The 21,726-nt window shown below is 38.4% G+C and overlaps 1 protein-coding gene across 1 annotated transcript in view; it reads left to right on the forward strand.

The window, feature by feature from the left end:
* MED14 (mediator complex subunit 14) overlaps positions 1–21,726 on the forward strand; it is an 86,921-nt gene that overhangs the window by 38,439 nt on the left and 26,756 nt on the right. Inside the window, exons 13-21 of the mRNA XM_017516981.2 lie at positions 3,063–3,257; positions 3,633–3,767; positions 8,034–8,110; positions 13,582–13,742; positions 13,827–13,973; positions 14,636–14,727; positions 15,658–15,810; positions 16,445–16,714; positions 21,130–21,270. Coding sequence (XP_017372470.1) covers positions 3,063–3,257; positions 3,633–3,767; positions 8,034–8,110; positions 13,582–13,742; positions 13,827–13,973; positions 14,636–14,727; positions 15,658–15,810; positions 16,445–16,714; positions 21,130–21,270 — 1,371 coding nt within the window. The remainder of the gene's footprint in view (positions 1–3,062; positions 3,258–3,632; positions 3,768–8,033; positions 8,111–13,581; positions 13,743–13,826; positions 13,974–14,635; positions 14,728–15,657; positions 15,811–16,444; positions 16,715–21,129; positions 21,271–21,726) is intronic.

A 21,726-nucleotide genomic window follows, 5' to 3' on the forward strand; every position in this document is an offset into this window, starting at 1 on the left:
TTAAGGTTTTGACCTATACTTTTAAAAGATATTATTTTAAAAGAGCACCATGTATAGGCTGGCATATCTTAAGCTAGGATTACTTATGTAGACTAATGAGTCTGTCATTGACGTGAATTTTAATTTTTTCTGAGTTTTAAAACTGCAACTGTAGAACTAGATTTGGCCCACAACAAAAGGCTATTGTTTCAGTTCTCAGTGAGCTTGCTTGGTCTACATGTGAAATGATAATGCAGAATACATGCATCATGGCAAAACCCATGAACATACAAAGACCTCTTATACTCATCCATGCACAAAATAAAATAAAAATGGTTCTAATTTATTATTTTCTGACATTTAGCATCAGTGAACAACCAGGCTTTAGTGTCAATGACCAGTGATTTATTGTAAAGTAATAATTTGTTTCACATGGTTTAGACCAAAACTGAATGTAGGTTACTCCTTGTCCTCTAGATTTTATCACTTAGGGGTGATATGTTCATGGAAGTGGAAAGAACTACTACCATGGAATTTAAGAAGAACAGAGGAAAGTCTTGCTACAGTTGATCTCCTTTTAAATGTCTTTCTTCCATTTTGCCTTTCTTTTTTGGTTAGCTTTATTGAGATATAATTGGCAAAAAGTAAAAATTCAGACTTTTTAGCATGAGTTCTGATAAATACATACAGTTGTGTAGCCTCCATCTGAGGACACAGAACAGATCCATCATACCCCAAAATTCCCTCAGAATACCCCTTATAAACAGTCAGCCCCCTCCAACTGGTAATCACAGGCCTATTTTCTGTCTCTATAGTTTTGTTTTCTCAGTCCAGTTTCTTTGACTCAATGTAATGCCTTTGACATTCACCTGTGTTGTTGTCTGTATAATAGTTCCTTTTGTTGCAGAGTAGCATTCCATGGTGTGGGCGTGCCACAGTTTGTGTTTAATCAGTCACTCATTGAGGGACATTGGGGTTGTTTCTAGTTTGGGGCAATTGTGACTAAAGCTGTTACAAACATTTACATATAGATTTTTATGTGTGCATAAGTTGTCATTTTTTATTTCATTTTGGATAACTGGGAATGGGATTATTGGGTCATACGGTAAATGTGTGTTTAACTTTGTAGAAAACTGCCAAACTGTTTTCCAGTGATGTACTATTTTGCATTCCTGCCAGCAATGTATGAGAGTTCTCGTTGCTTCTCATTTTTGACAACAGTTGGTCATCACAATAAAAAAAAAAAATTAACGATTCTGATAGGTATTTAGTGGTGTCTTATTGTAGGCTTACTTTATACTGCCCTAATGGCTGATGATATTGAGCATATTTTCATGTGCTCATCCTTGTATCTTCTTTGGTGAAATGGCCATTCGACTTTTAATTTTAACATTTCCTGAGGTACATCATCTGTGTGATGCTTTCCTGAAGAGTATGTGTGGGGAGAAGTGGGGGAGCAAAGGGGAAAGGAAGCAGGAAGAGAGATAGGAAAGAATGTGTGTTGGTTAGAAGCCTTTCCTAATGGCATTTATTTTCATTGCTAAACTATTTAGAGGACTTTTCTTAAATTTTAGCTAGACCTTGGAAACAGTAAGCAGGTATACTAGGAAGAGCAAGGTCTCTGGAGCCAAACTTCCGTAATCAAAGCATGAGTCTATCACTTACTAGATGTGTGTCTGGAGCCAAACTTCTGGAATCAAAGCATGAGTCTGTCACTTACTAGACGTGTGACCTTGGGCAAGTAACTTGCTTTTTTATGCCTCAGTTTCTTCATCACAAAAATAAAGATAGTCTGGGCATGGTGGCTCATGCCTATAATCCTAGTACTCTGGGAGGCCGAGGTGGTCAGATCACCTGGGGTCAGCAGTTAGAGACCAGCTTGGGCAACATGGTGAAACCCCACCTTTAATAGAAATACAAAAAAATTAGCTGAGTGTATTGGCACATGCCTGTAATCCCAGCTACTTGGGAGGCTGAGGCACGAGAATTGCTTGAACCTGGGAGGCAGAGATTGCAGTGAGCTGACATTGCGCCACTGCACTCCATCCTGGGTTACAGAGTGAGACTCTGTCTCAAAAAAAAAAAAAAAGAAAAACCTACTTCACAGGATTGTTAGATTAAATATGTTAGCATCTGTAAAGTATTAGGATAGTACTTGGCACATAGTAAGCTTTGTATCAGTGTTAGCTGTCAATGTTGTTACCCTCACTGTGACCATAATGTTCAGTTGAAAAATTATGGTTTATTTTTACATGTTTCCAAGTATGAGGGATGGTTGTCGTTTTTCTCTGCCTTAATAATGGAATATTTAGGGTGTTTGAGTGGTTAAGGAAGGCAGCAGAACAATTTAAAATAGATACCATTCTAGAAAATCTAGCAGACTGTATTAGTCCATTTTCACGCTGCTGATAAAGACATACTTGAGACTGGACAATTTACAAATGAAAGAGGTTTAATTAGACTCACACTTCCACGTGACTGGGGAAGCCTCACAATCATGATGGAAGGCAAAGAGGAGTAAGTCATATCTTATGTGGATGATGGCAGGCAAAGAGAGAGCTTGTACAAAGAAACTCCCATTTTTAAAACCATCAGATTTCATGAAACCTATTCACTATCATGAGAACATCACAAAACCTGCCCCCATGATTCACTCATCTCCCACTGGGTGCCTCCCATAACACATGGGAATTATGGGAGCTATAAGATGAGATTTGGGTGGGGACACAGAGCCAAAGCATATCACAGACCTTTTGGATTTAGGCATCATTTTTTTTTTCAATTTATAAGCTCAGGTATGAATATCAAGAACACCTAACACGTAATAGTTTAAATGTCCCATTTGTTGCAGTTTATGGTTGCTTTTGCTTTTATCATTCTTCTTTGGTCTCATCTACTTTTTGGAAAACAAATTATGTATTTACTAAGAATGCTTATTTTTTTGATATGATTGATTTGACCTTTTTTTTTTTTTAATGCGTCTACGTTAGATTTATAATTCTGAGCCTTACTTGATGAAGTACAGAGGAAAATATCTGACATTTCTTATTTCTTTGAGTCTTATTTCTTTTTGGGATTTTTAGGTTGTGGAGATGTTGGAGGTTCCCAATAAACCCACGCAACTGTCGTACAAGTACTACTTTATGTCTGTGAATGCTTCAGATCGTGAAGACAGCCCTGCAATGGCACTGCTGCTGCAGCAGTTCAAGGAAAACATCCAGGACTTGGTTTTTCGTACAAAAACCGGGAAACAGACCAGAACCAATGCCAAGCGCAAGGTATGATTCCATATGGAAATGAGAACAGAATTTGTGTGTGTTAACTTGGTTGTGTTCTTTACTCATTTTTAATATGAGAACTAACATATGGTTTTTAAGAGACGAGGCAGCAATAAGGCTTAAATAACAATTATCTACATTTTCTTGAAAATGCTTCTGTTTTAATTGAAGAATTATCCACCATTTTCCACGAGAGAACTTGTTAAACACAAAATATTTACCAATAAATTACCAGTGTTTAGGTCAATATTTACTCAATAAATAGTGACATTTGTTTTGGTTAACCCTTAGCTTTCTTTCAGTATTTTAACTATCTTAATGAATTGCATCACATGTACTTTTTTTACCTGTTTGTGTTCTTTACTTAAATTCTAGTTGTCTGATGATCCGTGTCCAGTAGAATCCAAGAAAACGAAACGATCAGGAGAAATGTGTGCCTTCAATAAAGTTTTAGCTCACTTTGTCGCTATGTGTGATACAAATATGCCATTTGTAGGACTTCGGTTGGAGGTAATTTTTTTTGGAACAGTTCTGGATATTCCAAATGAAGAGTAGTTTTTAAAATGTGTTGCTCAAGGTATATAGATTCCATTAGGAAAAGCAGAATATTTGTGATCCTGTTCATTTTGGGAGGAGTGGTAGGGTTACAATCATAGCATCTCATGGTATACATGTAAAACATAACTTGAATTATTTCATTTCTCTGATTCCAGATTCTGGGCTTTCTGCTCTTTATGGAAATTGAATGTAAATTTTTCCCAGTTAAAAAAAGTGGACAGGACAGGGTGTGGTGGCTCACTCCCGTAATCCCAGCACTTTGGGAGGCTGAGGCAGGTGGATCACCTGAGGTCAGGAGTTTGAGTCCAGCCTGGCCAACATGGTGCAACCCTGTCTCTACTAAAAATATAAAAATTAGCCAGGAGTGGTGGCACATGCCTGTAGTCCCAGCTGCTCAGGAGGCTGAAGCAGGAGAATTGCTTGAACCCGGGCGGTATACGTTGCAGTGAGCTGAGATCGCCTGACTGCACTCCAGCCTGGGTGACGGAGTAAGACTCTGTCTCAAAACAAAAAAGATAAAAAAAAGTGGACAGGCTGAGTGCAGTGGCTGAAGCCTATAATCCCAGCTCTTTGGGAGCCCATGGTGGAAGGATTAATTGAGCTCCAGGAGTTCAAGACCAGCCTGGGCAACATAGCAAGACCTCATCTCTATTAAAAAAAGAAATTTAAAAAATTAAAGAAAAACAAGTGGGCAGTTTTTAAGAATTAATATTTTACTTTCATACCTCTTGGTAGGAGCATTGTTTAAGCCTATTAGAGACGGTTAGTTGATAATCGGGTGGCTTATTTTTGAGTTAGTAAAGCCATGTATATTGCTTAAGCACTAGTAAAACTGGGATCCTTTCTAAGAAGCAGATCAGAAAGAATATTAAATTAAATTTTTACTTTTGTCACTTGGGAGAAGCAATAGATTTATGCAGAATTAGTGTCTTTCAAGAATACAAAGTTGTGATATCCAGTATAATCCTCTAAAACATGAAAGGGAGGTAAAATAACCTGTATTTTTTGTGTTTCCAGAAAGGGGTTTGGCCAAGGATGGGTAACCCCTCAAAAGTGTTACACTAAAACCCCAGTTATTTCTGTAGTATAAAGTTATTTTTTCCAGAGACAGGGTTTCACCATATTGGTCAGACTGGTCTCGAACTCCTGACCTCAGGTGATCCACCTGCCTCAGCCTCCCAAAGTGCTGGGATTACAGGCGTGAGCCACCATGCCCGGCCTAAAGTTTTATATTTTGTAAGAATCTCCTCCTCTGTAAGTTATTGTGAATGAAGGAGAGACCTGGAAAGGTAGAAATGGACTTTTTCAGTTGGGCTGATGGTGATGGCCTTGGGAAAATTTGTTGAAAATAGCTTTTATGCTTTAGAACAGGGATTGACAAACTTTTTCTGTAAAGAGCCAAATAATAAATATTTTAGACTTTGTGGGTCAAGTGGTCTCTGTTACAGCTACTCAAATCTGCTGTTGTAGTGTGAACTAGCCAGAGCTGATATTTAAACAAATGAGCATGACTGTCTTACGATACAACTTCGTTTACAAAAACAGGCAGTAGGCTGGTCACGGTGGCTCATGCCTGTCCTCCTAGCACTTTGGGAGGCTGAGGCAGGCACATCACCTGAGGTCAGGAATTCGAGACCAACATGATGAAACCCCATCTCTACTAAAAATATAAAAATTAGTTGGGCGTGGTGGCAGGCACCTGTAATCCCAGCTAACACGGTAGGCTGAGGCAGGAGAATTGCTTGAACCTGAAAGGCAGAGGTTGCAGTGAGCCGAGATCATGCCACTGTACTCCAGCCTGGGCAACAGAGTGAGGGGAAAAAAAAAAAAAAAACAACAAAAAAAAAACAGGCCATGTGCTGGGCTTGGCTCATGAGCTGTTGTTTGCCAATCCTTGATTTACAGGACTTTGGGATCTGTAGGCAAAGGATAAGGTGTGAAATTGAAAAGAGCCCAGAGAGAAACCCAAGCCCAGAAACAGGCACCTAAAATAAATACTCATGTCCTTGATGACCCAGCTCCTAGAACTGTGAGCTTGATGAATGTCCTCTTATCTGGATACTGGCCTTAGCTCCTAAACTGTGGAGTGTGTCCATGTTTCCTGTGTACTTGACTGTATTCTTGGACTCTTTTATTATGTTATTTGGATCTATTATATGAAAGCCATTCAGTTACTACCTTTGCAGTGGGAAAGGAAGATGGATATATGGTGCTGGGGCAAAGCAATGCATTTATATTCTCTCTTCCTCTACCCACAGGCCAGAATTTGTAAAAATGTGTGTCTCTGTAGGCCTACATAGGTTAATGACTATAGACATACGTCTTCTGTGTCCACCTTCTCTGTATTCCTATATCTGCTGCACATAGGGGACACAGATGAACATTCTGCAGTGCTCTGTTGAACTCAGTCAAGCTCTTAAAAACTTACCTACTTTTTATTCTCAGTGAACATTCTAGCTATGTTAAAGATAAAAGCAAGTATGTTTTCTGCTTAAAGTAGTTTAGGCTGAGATGTGAGTAAAACTAAATCTAATTTTACAAGGGATGTTTATATCTCTTTTTTTTTGGGGTTGGCGGGGGATGGAGTTTCACTCCTGTTGCCCAGGCTGGAATGCAATGGTGCGACTCAGCTCACTGCAACCTCCGCCTCCTGGGATCAAGCAATTCCCCTGCCACGGCCTCTCAAGTAGCTTGGATTACAGGCATGCACCACTACACCTGGCTAATTTTTATATTATTAGTAGAGATGAGGTTTCACCATGTTGGCTAGGCTCGTCTTAAACTCCTGACCTCAGGTGATCTGACCGCCTAGGCCTCCCAAAGTGCTAGGATTACAGGTGTGAGCCACTGCACCCAGCTAGATGTTTATATATCTGATTGAGAGAATAGCAGCAACGTTTTTGAGCTGGCCCACACTTCATTTCCTTTTGAATCTGAACCCCTACCTCCTATTTGGTCACCAGCTATTTTTCTAAACTTTTCTCTTTCCCAGGCCCAAAGAAGAGGGCTCATTTAAATACTTGGAACTTCCTTAAATCCTTTCCAGAACATGGTAGATATAAATAAATAGTCTGTCATGTAAGACCTGGGAATGTCTGCCAAAGGCAAGCATTTCTTTAGATCAGACGACTTTCTGGCATACCATAATTATTTGCAGTCCCATGGAAAGGGTTTCAGGGACTATCTACATTTATCTTTTTAATTTGCTTTCTGAATCCTTTAATTGGGAAAGAGATGTTATTGGGTAAATGCACAAATTGGAAATCTTTTCTTGGGTTTCACATAGGAAGTAGCTTTTTTTTTTTTTATTTGTTTTTTTTATTTTTTATTTTAGAGATGGGGTTTCTCCATGTTGGCCAGGCTGGTCTCAAACTCCTCACCTCAGGTGATTCACCCACCTCAGCCTCCCAGAGTGCTGGGATTACAGGCGTGAGCCACCACGCCCAGCTATTTTTATTTTTTTGAGATGCAGTTTCACTCTTGTTACCCAGGCTAGAGTGCAATGACGTGATCTCAGCTTTCCACAACCTCTGCCTTCCTGGTTCAAGCAATTCTCCTGCCTCAGCCTCCCAAGTAGCTAGGATTACAGGCATGCGCCACCACCTCTGGCTAATTTTGTATTTTTAGTAGAGGTGGGTTTTCTTCATGTTGGTCAAACTGGTCTCAAACTCCCAGACCTCAGGAGATCTGCTCACCTTGGCCTCCCAAAGTGATAAGGCCACAGGCATGAGCCATCGTGCCCAGCCAGGAAGTAGTTTAATTGTTAAGAATATATTTCAGAAAAGTTATGAACTAAAAAATATTGTTTAGAAATAAGCTATGACAGTGACTCAAACATTGTTTTAAACGAACAGAGTAGAATTACACAAGAAAACTATTCTTATTTTATAGTTGCCTCTTTTGGAACTACTAAAATTGGTTCTAGATTACTTTTGGCTCACTGCAAATATTAGATTGATTTCCTGAATTTTGAACATTTGCCACTTGTGGAGGTGTTTCTTAAACTAGATGCGCTGGGGCAGCTTTGAGTTCCACTGGACTTTGTGTCATTTCCCAGAAATCTAATTATGGGGATAATACTCATGCATAATGTGTTGTAACTTGGGGAAAGAATGGCCCGAGAACAGGTGCCACAAAAATAGAGACTGTAGTACTTAGAAATGGTAGTCGTTTTTGTAAAATTGGTGGTCTGATACAATTCTTTTTTTCTGTTTCTAGTTGTCCAATCTGGAGATTCCACATCAAGGAGTGCAAGTGGAAGGTGATGGCTTCAGTCATGCAATTCGCTTATTAAAGTAAGCCCTTGTCATGTGTCTCACTTGGTGCCACATGTTGCAGTCATACTCTAAAAGCTCCTTGTTTTCCATGAGACAACATAAAATAGTGTTCAGAACCTGTGGGTGTTGTGGATTCCTGCATAGAGTTATTAGGGTCTGGGGGAAGATTCCCTTTAATCTATGGAGTGGCAGTCCAGCATCATTTGTGGGTTTTTTGTTTTGTTTTGTTTTGTTTTGTTTTGTTTTTGACAGTCTCATTCTATTGCTCAGGTTGGCTGGAGTGCAGTGGCATGATCTTGACTCACTGCAACCTCCCAACCTCTGCCTTCTAGGTTCAAGCAATTGTCGTGCCTCAGCCTCCTGAATAGCTGGGACTATGGGCGTGCACCACTATGCCCGGCTAGTTTTTATGTATTTTTACACAAAGAGACAGGATTTCACCATGTTGCCCAGGCTGGTCTCAAACTCATGGCCTCAAGTGATCTACCGTCTTTGGCCTCCCAAAGTGCTGAGATTATAGGCATGAGCCACCACGCCCAGCCTCACTTGATGTTTTTGGATGTCTTTTCTCTGCATTTCTTTGATTCATTCAGCAGATATATATTGAGTGTGACTGTGTGTCAGGCTTGAATTCTGACATCTGCTCAGAATGCTGTGGGTTCATAAAGCAGAGGAATATGGGCTAGTTCAGAAGTCAGGAAGGGTATCCCTGAGGAAGTACCAGTTGTGCTTCGACTGAAGGAGAGGTGAGAATTAGTCAGAGGAAAGTGGGGCAGAGGTAGTGAGAGGTCCAAACCAGAGGGTTAACTGCTAATGTGAAGGCTTGAAGGGAAGAGAGAGCTCTGCATTTTTTGTGCTGAAAGGAGTTCAGCATGGCAGGAGACAGGAGAAATGAGGCTGGAAATGTAAGCAGGAAGGGATCAGATCCTTTAGTCCTCTGTAAGTGTCCTTAAACAATTTAGGCTTTATCCTAATGGCACTAAGAAGGTATTCAGATGATTTTAAGCTAAAACTGACGTCATTAGATAGATAGGTGTTTTTGAAAGCTCAACCTGATAGTAATATGGAGAATAAATTGAAGGGGAACAAGACTAAAGTAATGAAACCAGTTGGTGAAATTGTTCACACTAGAGTTGTTGGTAGCTCAGAGCAGGGTACATCCCACAAGGAGTTAGAAGAGAAATATTCACAAGTTATGATTAGTCTGGCATTGAAGGGAAGAAAGAGGGGAAAGTGGCAAAGATGATTCTTGGTTTTATCTTGGGCAAGTAATGGTTGGTGGCAGTGTTTTCTGAGATAAGGGACCCCAAAGATGTGAGTTTGAATGGACTTTGCTAAGTTTAAGGTGTCTGAAAACCCTTTGGGCAGGCAGAGATGTGTCTCAAGCTCAGGTAACAGATCTGGGAAGGAGAAGTAGATAAAGTCATCACCATCGGGATAGTAATTGAGCTGGGGTAGTAAATTAGATCACCAGGAAAGAGTATACAAAAGGAGATGGGCATAGGACTTTGTTCTAAATGGACAAAGGTTGAGAAGCCAAAGGATGCTTAGAAGTAAAGCTAATGCGGTAAATGTGCTTTATAAAATGACCCAGTATGGACTTGCAAAGCCAGAATACCATCTAAGAGATCAACCTTTTTGGTCCAGGAAACAGGTTCCTTTGCAAAGGAGGAGTACACTTTATTGTTTCTCAGATATTGCTTAATGATATAAATTATATAAGCAATGTTTATTTATCAAACTCCTCTGTCTGCCAAGACATAGCAGCTCTGCAATTTGAGAAATGAGGCTTTACCATTTGTTATATAGGAATCTGTTTCTGTGGAAGGTGGATAGAGCTAGCAAATAGTGTCACATAACTCATGTGTCGTCATTAGTGCTCACTTTAGATACTACGGAATTGAAGAACTAGAATAGTTCCTTGTCCTGGCTATCTTAACACCATTTCTATAAAAAAGTTTTCAGGAGAGAGAGAACTAGTCTTATAATGGAAATCAGTAGGAAAATGCAATATTTTCAGTTGCGTTTGGTTTTGAATTGCTTTGCCTCGAATATAGGTTTTTTTCTTTTTACTCTTCTTGGCACCTGTAGATAAGTTGATTATGTTAATTAACATTTGCATTCTATTTTGTTAGTTGTATTTTTCATGGTTTGCGAGATTTTAAAAGTATCCTGTTCTCGGCATTTTTTCAAGAGAAATTTCAGTCTCCTTTCTTCTTGAACTCAAGAGAATGCATAAGACTTCTACCTAGGAAGGAAGTACTTCATACTTTTTAGCTTCATTTTATAACAATTCTTAAAGTCTTGAATCCTGGCTTTTGTTTTCTGTATTTTAAAATGTAAAGGAAAAGATATATAAATGGCTACATTAAAGATGTCTGTTGCTCCAGTAAGTGCTGTCCATTATTGGGGTAGGGTATAGAAGTGAAGAAGGAAAAAGTAAATAATAGATGTCTCAACATGATTTTATTAGAATTCTGTATAGACCTAATTAGTATGGAATTGGACTTACACATTTAATCTTTAGAAACTCTTGTAAGCTTTTAGTCCTGGATATATTAATATTAAATATGAATATGAGTTGATACTTAAAAGCTTTACACTTGGCACACTTTCCTTCTGTTTGCCAAAAATACATTATGTTCTTGTTCTACTTTATCTCCTTGAAAATTTGTTGAGCAGGCCTCCTTGATGCATCTCTGCAATCAGAGTATCAAATGTATCATAGTAAACTTCGATTGCTATGGTTCATGGACCTGTTGCCTTGTGCAAATTCAAGAGCCTTGATCCTATAACCCAAATGAGGCTTGGGACACAAGTTTTGAGAGAGCAGCATGCTCTTGGTGCCTAGTTTAGAGCTCATCAGCACACCTCCCACCTTCTTGTTGAACTCATGTTACAGTCGTACTCAGTCATAAAGGTCCTCTGGCCATACCCACAAGGGTTTTTCATTTCCTCCATTGTGTTTCTTTGCTTCCTGTAGCCTATGCTGAAAATGCATAGGCTCAGCTCTTTTTTTTTTTTTTTTTTTTGCAAGTTGTGTGGTTCAGCTTGTCCTTCATGCAAGTGTGCAATCTCTATAAAAAGCTCTTCACTTCCCTTTTAGGCACACTCATGCTGCTTTTGCTAGCACTTTCAGTGATCTCCCTGCTTTTGCACTGCAGGGCTATAGTGGGGTTAATGATGTTTGTAAAACCCCTCACAACAAAGCTGACACACATCTGCCAGACCATAAAAGACCATAGCCTGGCTCCTCAGTTTGCTTAGTACTGAGAAGTACAGGAGAAAAATTAGTTAGGAGCGGCTGTGTAAATCAGAAATTTTTGAATTGGGAGTTTTCAGATAGGTTAATTCATTGTCCGGAAAACACCTTCCTGGGTTCTTAGTTTTTAGCTACTATAATAGTATTTTGCAGTATTTTAAGTTTGTAACTGTTTTGTCAGGTTTCCTTTTGGGGAACCTGGCTTTGGGTTGTTTTTGTTTTCCCCTCACATGGTCATACTCAGAAGATTAAAGTTATAGTTTATTTTTATTCATTCTGTTTCATTCATAACCTTAAAAGCAAGTAACTATTTTACGGGTTCCTTGAGGTAGAGCTTACTGTATCTGCATCACAGATTAAAGTGATAAACAATGCACTTTCAGGGTTCCACTGTCCCTAAGAACTTAATTTGAAAGGAGGCTTACACTGATGTTAGTTCTCACTTGAACACATATCCTTTTCTAACTAGATAGATTTTATTAAAAACCTGCTTTATTTGAAAGGAAGATAATGCACTGCATTTATATTTTCAAACTTGAGATTTAAAAATCTATCTGAATTGGCTACTCTATAATTCCTATGAGAAGGGCTGTGTTGTGAGGGGTAAGGGTAGACAAGTCCTCCGTATACCTGTCAAGTTGAGGAACAGATAGGTAGTGTATGCAATTTCTGTAATAACTACCCAGAATATAGTTGCACAAAATCTTTCTGGTAGTGATAAAAAGTATGTAGTGTGAAAGATTAACTTTTGAAAAACTTCAAAAGCTGTATATCGAAGAGGAGCTGTGATAGAAGTTTAAATTACCACATGCAATCTATTTTTTGCTCTCTTAAGTTGTTTTTTCTAGGTCAGTGGTTCTCAACTTCAGGGCAGTTTTGCCCTGCAGGGGACTTCTAGCAATGTCTGCAGATGTTTTGATGGTCATTAACTGAGAAGAGGGAGTAGGAAGTGCTGCTGGCACCTAGTAGTAAGTAGAGGCCAGGGCTGCACAAGACAGCCCCTCACCCCGCAACAAAGGATTTTCCAGCCCCAAATGCCAGTATTGCCAAGACTGAGAAACTCTGTTCTAGGTGTTATATTCTGAATTAAAGGGTCTGAACCAAGATTCCACAATTTCAGTTATATTTGTTGGTCTTTTTGCCTCAATATAGATATTCATTATACCAAATCTGAGAATTAACCACCTTCTGTATGAGTTAAAGGTTATATATAATTAAATAATATCTCATTATTTCATCTATTACTGAAATAACTCATTAATAGCTGAAATATATTACCTCATAATGTTTTATGACCAATGAGATAGTTTGTAAAGCTGTAGAAGGAAAATGGATAGGTAGATATTTTAAGATATTAGGCTACTACATTATTCTTGTATATGTGACATATGTGTGACAATATGTATATTAAATGAGTTAATACATGTAAAACTCTATCAAAATAAGAATTGCCTCTACAGAGGAGGTGGTAGCAAAGTGGGGATAACGAACCTGGAATTTTATCGTGGTTATTCAGTCAGTGAACAAGATTTCGTTTTACTGCAAGGGAGAATTAACATACATGGGGCCAGGCTTGGTGGTGTGCACCTGTAATTCCAGCTACTTGGGAGGCTGAGGTGGGAGGATCGCTCAGGAGTTCAAGGCCAGCCTGGGCAACACAGCAAGACTCCATCTCTTAAAAAACAAAACATATGAATACCTGCTGTGTCAGCCACATAAGCACTTTCATTTTCTTTGTCAATGACACATAAAGTAATTCTTCATCTCTATTTTATAGTTGGGAAATTCAGAGACACTAAATGTGGCCGAGTTGGAGTTAGAATGAAGGTCTTTGACTCCAAGGCCCTTATTCTTTGTACAGTATTATCCTGTCTTCAAAGAGTGGTTTTATAAGGGTTTGTTCCCGTTAGCTTTTCCTTGAGGATGTTCTAGATAGATTTGTAGAAAACCAGTATTCTTAATTTTCATTCTGTAGAATTGTAGTCTTTTTTAAAGAACAAAATTATGAATAAAGACAAACATCACTAAAATGAGAGTTCTTATCCATATTGATATGAATGGAAATGGATTAAATACTGTTAATTACTGTGAACTGTTTCTTCCCTTTGCAGGAGGTATCTATATGTGGAGTTTGAACTGAAGCTCTGATGTCATACCCTGCCTGTTATTGTGTACATTGTGCTTTGTCTGTGTAAAGTATACTTCATATGCTGTCTTTTGTCACCAGAATTCCTCCCTGTAAGGGTATAAGTGAGGAAACCCAAAAGGCTCTGGACCGTTGTCTTCTCGATTGCACTTTCCGATTGCAAGGTAGAAATAACCGCACGTGGGTAGCAGAGTTAGTGTTTGCGAATTGCCCGCTTAATGGCACTTCTACTAGGGAGCAAGGTGAGATGTTTCACACATTTTGTCTTTGCAGGTTTCTGGATTTTTAAAGTATTGATTACTATTAATATTCTCTTAATCTTATAGGACCATCCCGGCATGTTTACCTGACATATGAAAATCTGTTGTCTGAGCCTGTTGGTGGTAGAAAAGTGGTTGAAATGTTTCTTAATGACTGGAATAGTATTGCACGATTATATGAGTGTGTGTTGGAATTTGCACGTTCTTTACCAGGTACATGTAATAATCTCCTTTTTAAATAAGAAAAAAAGCCCACCCCCCCCCCTTTTTTTAACCGAAGAAGTAAAACATGTACAGTGTTAAAGGCAAAAAAATCAAAATTATATCTAATAAAACTTAAGTGTTCCTTTCATTTCAGACTTTAGTTTCCTTTCCCTATACACAACCACTGTTAAGTTTCTTTTGTTTGCGAAAATTATACACACAGGTATACTGTCTCATAACAATAGTGCCTATTTACTGTGTGCCATACAATATAATAAACTGTGTTAACTCATTTAATCTTCACAATCACAATTATGAGGTGGGTATTATTCCTCATTTTACAGAGTAAAACAAGTTGCAGAGACTAAGAACTTTGCATAAAGTCCCATAGCTAGTGAGTGGTAGAGTTGGAATTGGAACCCTCTCACCGCTATGCTAGACGCTTCAGTATGTCTCACCTGCCCTTGTCCCCTTTTGTAGAAATGGAAGCATATTATCTATTTATGCTGTTGCCTTTATTTTATGCTGTTGCCTTTATTTTTTTTAACTAAATTACTTAACTAGAGACCTGTCTTGGCATATAATATTGCCAAAATGCCCTCTTAATCAAATTTGTATTTTAAAATTTTGCGTGTATAATATTAACCTCCTTTTTATTTTCTTCTGTTTAGACATACCTGCTCATCTAAATATTTTCTCAGAAGTTCGTGTTTATAATTACCGAAAACTTATCTTGTGTTATGGAACCACCAAGGGAAGCTCAGTAAGTCTGTTAATTAAAATGCTGAACTTCCTGTCTTAGGAATATTTTAAAGATCAAGATTTCAAAAAACATGAAAATTACCTTAATATAAGTAAGAGCTCAAGTAAAAGGGATAAAATGGTAAATTTTAAATGCTTTGTGGCTATAAATATAGTATACTACAATGCTTAACTCCTTAAAATTGATAACAAAAATAATACTCTGTGATGGGGTATGTGATCTTGAAGCATTTTGGACAAGGTGATATACTGTTGGTGTTTGTATTTCTTCACTGATTCCACATTTGCTTGGCAATGTGATTATTATAAGGAAAATTATGTATGAGTGGTTATAACAATATGGTATGGTTTTGCTTTTGGTCACATGAATGTTAACATTGTTTCATCTTATTTTAATCTTGAAGTATTTCCTGTAATCTATAGTTCTTTATTTTTTTCCCACATCGTATGTAAAGTCCTAGAAATGTAGTATAAAAATGCAGCCAGCAGGCTTCTCTCTAGACTTCTGCATCAAGTAATGTCAGGTTACTTGAGTGTTTTAAAATCTGTTAACCAAGTATATCTGTGTTCGGAGTGGCTTCCTTCCCCTTTATGACAGTGCTTTTTAGTTGGTGGTACCAAGAGTGTGACTCTTCTTCAGTTCAAGAGAAAAACGAAAAGAAACACTAATGATAATTTTCAAATAAAGTTTAGTAAAGAAAGTTATTTTAACGCCTTTCTGTTTTATTTTGTAAAAGAGGGCTAACACATGGTCAGGAAATGTACTGTTCCATATTAATAGCACATCTGGAATTCAAATCCAGTCTTATTTTATTGCTTGTTTAAAAAAAAATCTCATTTAGATTTTTGGTATTTTGCCTTTTAACATTTTTTTCTTCCTACTTGAATCTGTTATTTTCTGTTTCTGAAACATGTAATCTTTTTGCTTTAGATTAGTATCCAATGGAATTCGATCCATCAGAAATTCCACATTTCTTTGGGAACTGTTGGCCCAAACTCAGGTTGCAGTAACTGTCACAATACCATTCTCCATCAGCTTCAAGAAATGTTCAACAAAACACCAAATGTGGTTCAGTTATTACAGGTAATTAAGTTTATTTTCTGTCTAAAAATAAGACTTAGTATGCCAGGTGTGGTGGCTCACACCTATAATCCTAACACTTTGGGAGGCCGAGGCAGAAGGGTTGCTTGTGCTCAGGAATTCAAGACCAGCTTGAGCAATGTGGCAACACCCTGTCTCTACAAAAATACAAAAATTAGCCAGGTGTGGTGACGCATGCCTATAGTCCCAGCTACTTGGGAGACTGAAGTGAGAGGATCACCTGAGCCTGGGGAAGTCAGGGCTGCAGTGAGCCATGATTGTGTCAGTACAATCCAGTCTGGGTGTCAGAATGAGACCCTGTCTCAAAAAACAAAGGAAAAAAAACCCCAGCACTTAGTGTCTCAGGCAAAACTCTTCAAAAGATCATGGGGACTTAACTTGTCTTTAATGACTAAGGCTGATATCTTTTGTCTTTTATATCTTGAACACTTCTTTGAGAATTTTTTTTGATTCAATGTGGACTCAGTGATCTAGTTTGCATTCTCTTCAAGGGGAAGTTTTATAGAATGTGCCAGGAGGACGTTGTCTCATTTGTGACAGTTATATACTGAAAATTCTGAGGTTTTAACATTTGTACAGAAACTGGCTCCTCTCACTGTGTTTTTGTTCCTTATAGGTACTGTTTGATACTCAGGCTCCATTAAATGCCATCAACAAACTCCCCACTGTGCCGATGTTGGGCTTGACCCAGAGAACCAACACTGCATACCAATGCTTCTCCATTCTGCCACAGTCGTCCACCCACATCAGACTGGCCTTCAGGAACATGTATTGCATTGATATATACTGCCGGAGTCGAGGTGTTGTGGCAATACGGGATGGTGCCTATAGTCTTTTTGATAACAGCAAATTAGTTGAAGGTTTTTATCCTGCACCAGGACTAAAGGTAATAGACTTTAGTGTTATAACATGAGTAAACATAAAAATCATCTCTAAAATAATTTCTTTGAGGGGGAAATAATGGGGAAAAGCAACAAACTCCTGTTTAAATTTAACAAGTAGCAATGTTAATTCATCATCTCTTCATTCTGAAGGTGCTGGAACTTCTGATAAAGTGCTGTGCTTGTGTGTATGAGATTATTAAAAATCCTTTTCTTTATATTCTTACCTTTTGATCAGTAGGGTGAAGATACTAAAAAGAGTTATATTTGCTCTTTGGAACTTTAGGGAACTTTAAAAGTAGTTTTTATCGTTGATTTTTAAAAAGGTTTGGTTATTGATTCTACTGTGATGCTTATTTATTTATTTATTTTTGAGACAGAGTGTCACTGTGTCACCCAGGCTGGAGTGCAACAGCATGATTTTGGCTCACTCGTGCCTCAGCCTCCTCAGTAGCTGAGATTATAGGCATCCGCCACCATGCCTGGCTAATTTTTGTATTTTTAGTAGAGATAGGGTTTCATCATGTTGGTCAGGCTGTTCCCGAACTCCTGACCTCAGGTGATCTACCTGCCTCAGCCTCCCAAAGTGCTGAGATTACAGGCATGAGACCCTGTGCCTGGCCTGATGCTTTTTAAAAATGTAAGATCGTGGACCACAACTGCCAGAGTGGTTAACTGAAGTGATAGCTCAGTTGTATGTGTTTATAGTTCAGAGTCAAATAAATCGAAAGGCTTGATTTGAAAAATAGTCTCCTGCAACCCACTTTTGTCATTTTCTTGCTCCCCAGATGCCCTGTTTTGAATTCTTATATAGCTGATTCTCTTCGTATTTATATCTTTATCTCTAACTAGAATGCCCACATTGCTATTTGTTTACTTTTTGGTTGATGGCATTATCTGATTCTCATAATGGAATATTAATATTCTTTTTTTTCCCCCTTTTTCTTTTTTTTTTGGAGACAAAGTTTTGTTCTATCCCTCAGGCTGGAGTGCAGTGGTATGATCATGGCTCACTGCAACCTCAACCACTAGGGCTAAATCCATCCTCCCACCTCAGTTTCCCCGGCAGCTGGGACCATACCTGGATAATTTTTATGTTTTTTTGTGGAGATGGGGTTTTGTTGTGTTGCCCACGCTTTAATTCTTACTAAATTCTTCTTTATATGTGCCTTCCCCCTTCCAGGCTGCACTCAGTACATAAACACATTTGTCTTTCCCCCATCTTTGTAACATGGTTAGGTAGCAATTTTGATTAGATCATTTTTCAGTGTTTGCACTGTTATGAATATGTAAGCACTGCTGTAACCAAGCTTACTATGATTATTTTTCCTGTCTTGCTCAACATTATATTTTATTGGGAATTATTAATTGGGTCTTTTTTTTTTTTTTTTTTTTTTTTTTTTTTTTTTTTTTTTTTTTTTTTTTTTTTTTTTACCTATTGCTAATTAACCTTAAACTGTCTCCTACTTATGTAACTCCTTTTGGTATTTTCAAACATATCAGATGCCTTACTGATTTCATCTTGAAGAAATATCTTCAATAGGCCTCCGACCTGCTCTAATTTGGACTGATAGCAGTCTGGGCCTTTTACACAGTGTTGACTTAGGTATCTGCAAAAGGATGAACGGGGAGATTCCTTCAGTTCTCTTTTATGTTGCACGTTTCATGCCTTGTGTTGCAGGCCCCTTGGTTTTTTTTTTTTTTCTTGGTTTACTTCATTGTTTTGATTATTGGGATAAGGTACATGAGGGGTGGGGAGTTAATTTGAGATCTTGTACGTCTGAAAGCATCTTTAGTTTACCCTCATCTAACTGAAGTGGCTAGAAATAGAATTCTAGGTTGCAGTCATTTTCTGTAAAAATTTTGAAGATACTGCTTCATTGTCTCCTAGCTTCCATTGTGACTATTGAGATGGGTAATGCTGTTCTAATTCTTAAACATTATGTGACTTGAGTGGGCGTTTTCAGTCTGAAAACTTACATCCTTTTGCTTTGGGAAATCTTACAATATTTATTGATTCATCTCTGTTGTTTTCCGTGGTAGCTCGTTCAGGTACTCCTAATGTTCTGATGCTAGGCATTGTGGACTTGTCCTCCAATTTTCTTGTCTCTTCTGTTTTTTTGTCTCTTTGTTTCTGGGAGATACCTCACTTTTTTCCTCTAATCCCTCTAATTTTCATTTCTACCAACATTTTATTTTGGCCATCCTTTAAACATTTTTTCAGAAGGTCTTTCTTGTTTCTAAATGTTTATTTTAAACATTCTATTATATGGCGACATTACTTTTTCTTCTTTTTATCTTATATAATCTCTGTTCACCTGCTTTTGTGGGGTGGGGGTGTGGTATCTCTTATGTTAGTGTCTTTCCTCAAATGTTAAGTGATTCTTAACTGTCTGCTCTTATTTAAAAGTAAGACTTATTGACTGTGGTCTTCATTGCAGGATGATCTCCTTAGGGCATTTCTTCGGGAAACTTCCAATATCAGTAGCTTTAGGTCTTTTTGTTAGGCTGGTGTGAGTACTGAGAGAAGAGTATCCAAATCTTCTGCATAGATGGTATGCATCTGGCTCTCAGTTTTGGGAAAGTCAAATGAGAAAACGAGTATTCTCAACTTTATGTAGACTTTGATCCCCATTTTTTATATGGTAGTCCTCTCAATTGATCTTTGGTGTCCCCCAAGTCAGAGATCCTCCTCCAGGGTGGAAGAGATCAAAGAGCTAAGTGAGAGTAGCAGAGGATCTGGGAGGGACTAAGTGTCTCTTAGACTTTCACTTAGTCCTTCTGTTGTTAGTCCCACTTTTATCCCCACTTTCAAAGATACCCATATTAGTCTTTTTTCACATTGCTATAAAGGTATTACCCGAGCCTGGATAATTTATAAAGGAAAGAGGTTTAATTGACTCACAGTTCCACAGGCTTAACAGAAAACATGGCTAGGAGACCTCAGGAAACTTACAATCATGGTGGAAGGTAAAGGGGAAGCAAGCACATCTTATATGGTGGCAGGCAAGAGGCACGAGAGCAGAGGAGACTTCTTATAAAACCATCAAATCTCTTGAGAACTCACTATCACGAGAACATCATGAGGGGAACTGTCCCCATAATCCAATCAATTTGTCCCTCTCTCAACACATGGAGATAACAATTTGGATTACAATTCAAGATGAGATTTGGGTGGGGACACAGAGCCAAGCCATATCAGTGCCTGATACTGCCCATTCCAAAGTGTCTTGGGGATCTGGATGGAAATAGCTTGCTTCTTGGCTTTTCCCACAGTTTACTTAGCATACAACTTTCTCACATTGGGTCGTTCTAGTTGCTACTCAGCCATCTGCTTTGCAGCCTCGAGGATGTATTGCTATTTTTTCTCTTCTCCCATTCTTTTTGTCTTTGTTACTTATTGCTTCAAAAATTTTTTCCAGTAGTTTTAGTGGGGAGAGAATGCAATGTGTGTTGTGGGCCCATCATCTTTAATTAAAAGTAGACTGTGGACTTTTTTTTGGGACAGGGTCTTGCTCTGTCACCCAGGCTGGAGTGCAGTGGTGGGATCACAGCTCACTGCAGCCTCAACTTCCCGGACTCAAACAGTCTTCCCATCTCATCCTCCCTGGTAGCTGGATCCACAGGTGTGCACCACCATTCCTGGCTGATTTTGTATTTTTTATAGAGATGAGGTTTTGCCATTGTTGCCCAGGTTGGTCTTGCAAGGGATCTTCCCACCTCAGCCTCCCAAAGTGCTGAGATTATAGGCATGAGTCACTGTGCTCAGCCCACTGTGGACTTTTAATAGCTCTCTAGTGATTCTGATAAGCTTATGATACACACACACATACACACGCACTTGAATACTGGGGATGTGAGGAGTGTTAAAGAGAATCTGTGTTTGAAACACAAACTCTGGTAACCTTACTCAATTTTGACAATATGTAAAACGAGGCTGTCCTACTCTTAATGATTCAAGATTAAATCATATAAAGAAAAAATTAGATTGTGTCTTATTCAATTTTCCTTTCATATTTTCTAGTTTAAGAAGTGAGAGTGCTCACTAGCTGGGATATTTTCCAAGTCATTGAAGTTATGGCCAATATGTTCTTCATTTTTTACCCTCATTTCTGGATTAGAAGTTAGTAAGAAAATATATAATCTGGTTGTAAGACATGCCAGGATGTACTTCTTTCTTTGACTTTTTGCTCAAACAATATTTATTAGTTGATATGACTGTTTTCTTAGATGCTGTTTTTGTTAACTGTTTTCCTCAATTTCCTGCTTCAAAATTAACAATATTTCTTCTAGGTTATCCTACTAATGGTTTTCAAGGATCAGCATACTATGTTTCTGTTGAAATATTCTAAATAATTTAAAATATTTTACTAATAATGTTAGGCAGAATAATCTAAATGTAACCTGTTTCTATCCATAGACGTTCCTAAATATGTTTGTGGACAGCAATCAGGATGCTCGAAGAAGGTCTGTAAATGAGGACGATAATCCCCCTTCTCCTATAGGAGGAGATATGATGGATTCTTTAATATCACAGCTCCAGCCACCACCCCAGCAACAGGTAAAATCTAGCCAAAATTCCAAGTGGTACCATATTTCTGTAACTTCACAGGTTCTACAGGCGTCAGGGCTTCATCGAAAGACAAGGAGGTCATTGGTGGGCCTGAGATGCCCAAGAAATCCTTATGAAATAAAGAGTTGCAGAAGGAGGTGAGGAGGAGACTTCCAGTGACAGGAAATGAATAGTGTTAGAAACAGCATTAATCTCAGATCATTCATGCACTTAAAATGATGTTATATGATTCCATGGGTGGAAATATCATCTGCAGGATCCGAGGAGAGTTTCCTCACCTTGTCTTGAAAGACAGATGCTATTAAAGTAGAACACAGTGGACCAAATGTCTAGTGATGTTCAGTGGGGACTCCTACAGAGAACAGGTGGACAAATTTCCAGGGTTCTGTCCTCAGACCATTTGGATAAAAGCCACATTATAGAAACATAAGAGCTTTCAGTTCT

The sequence above is a fragment of the Cebus imitator genome, unplaced genomic scaffold, assembly GCF_001604975.1.
Source record: "Cebus imitator isolate Cc_AM_T3 unplaced genomic scaffold, Cebus_imitator-1.0 Scaffold613, whole genome shotgun sequence".
Taxonomy (NCBI): Eukaryota; Metazoa; Chordata; class Mammalia; order Primates; family Cebidae; genus Cebus; species Cebus imitator.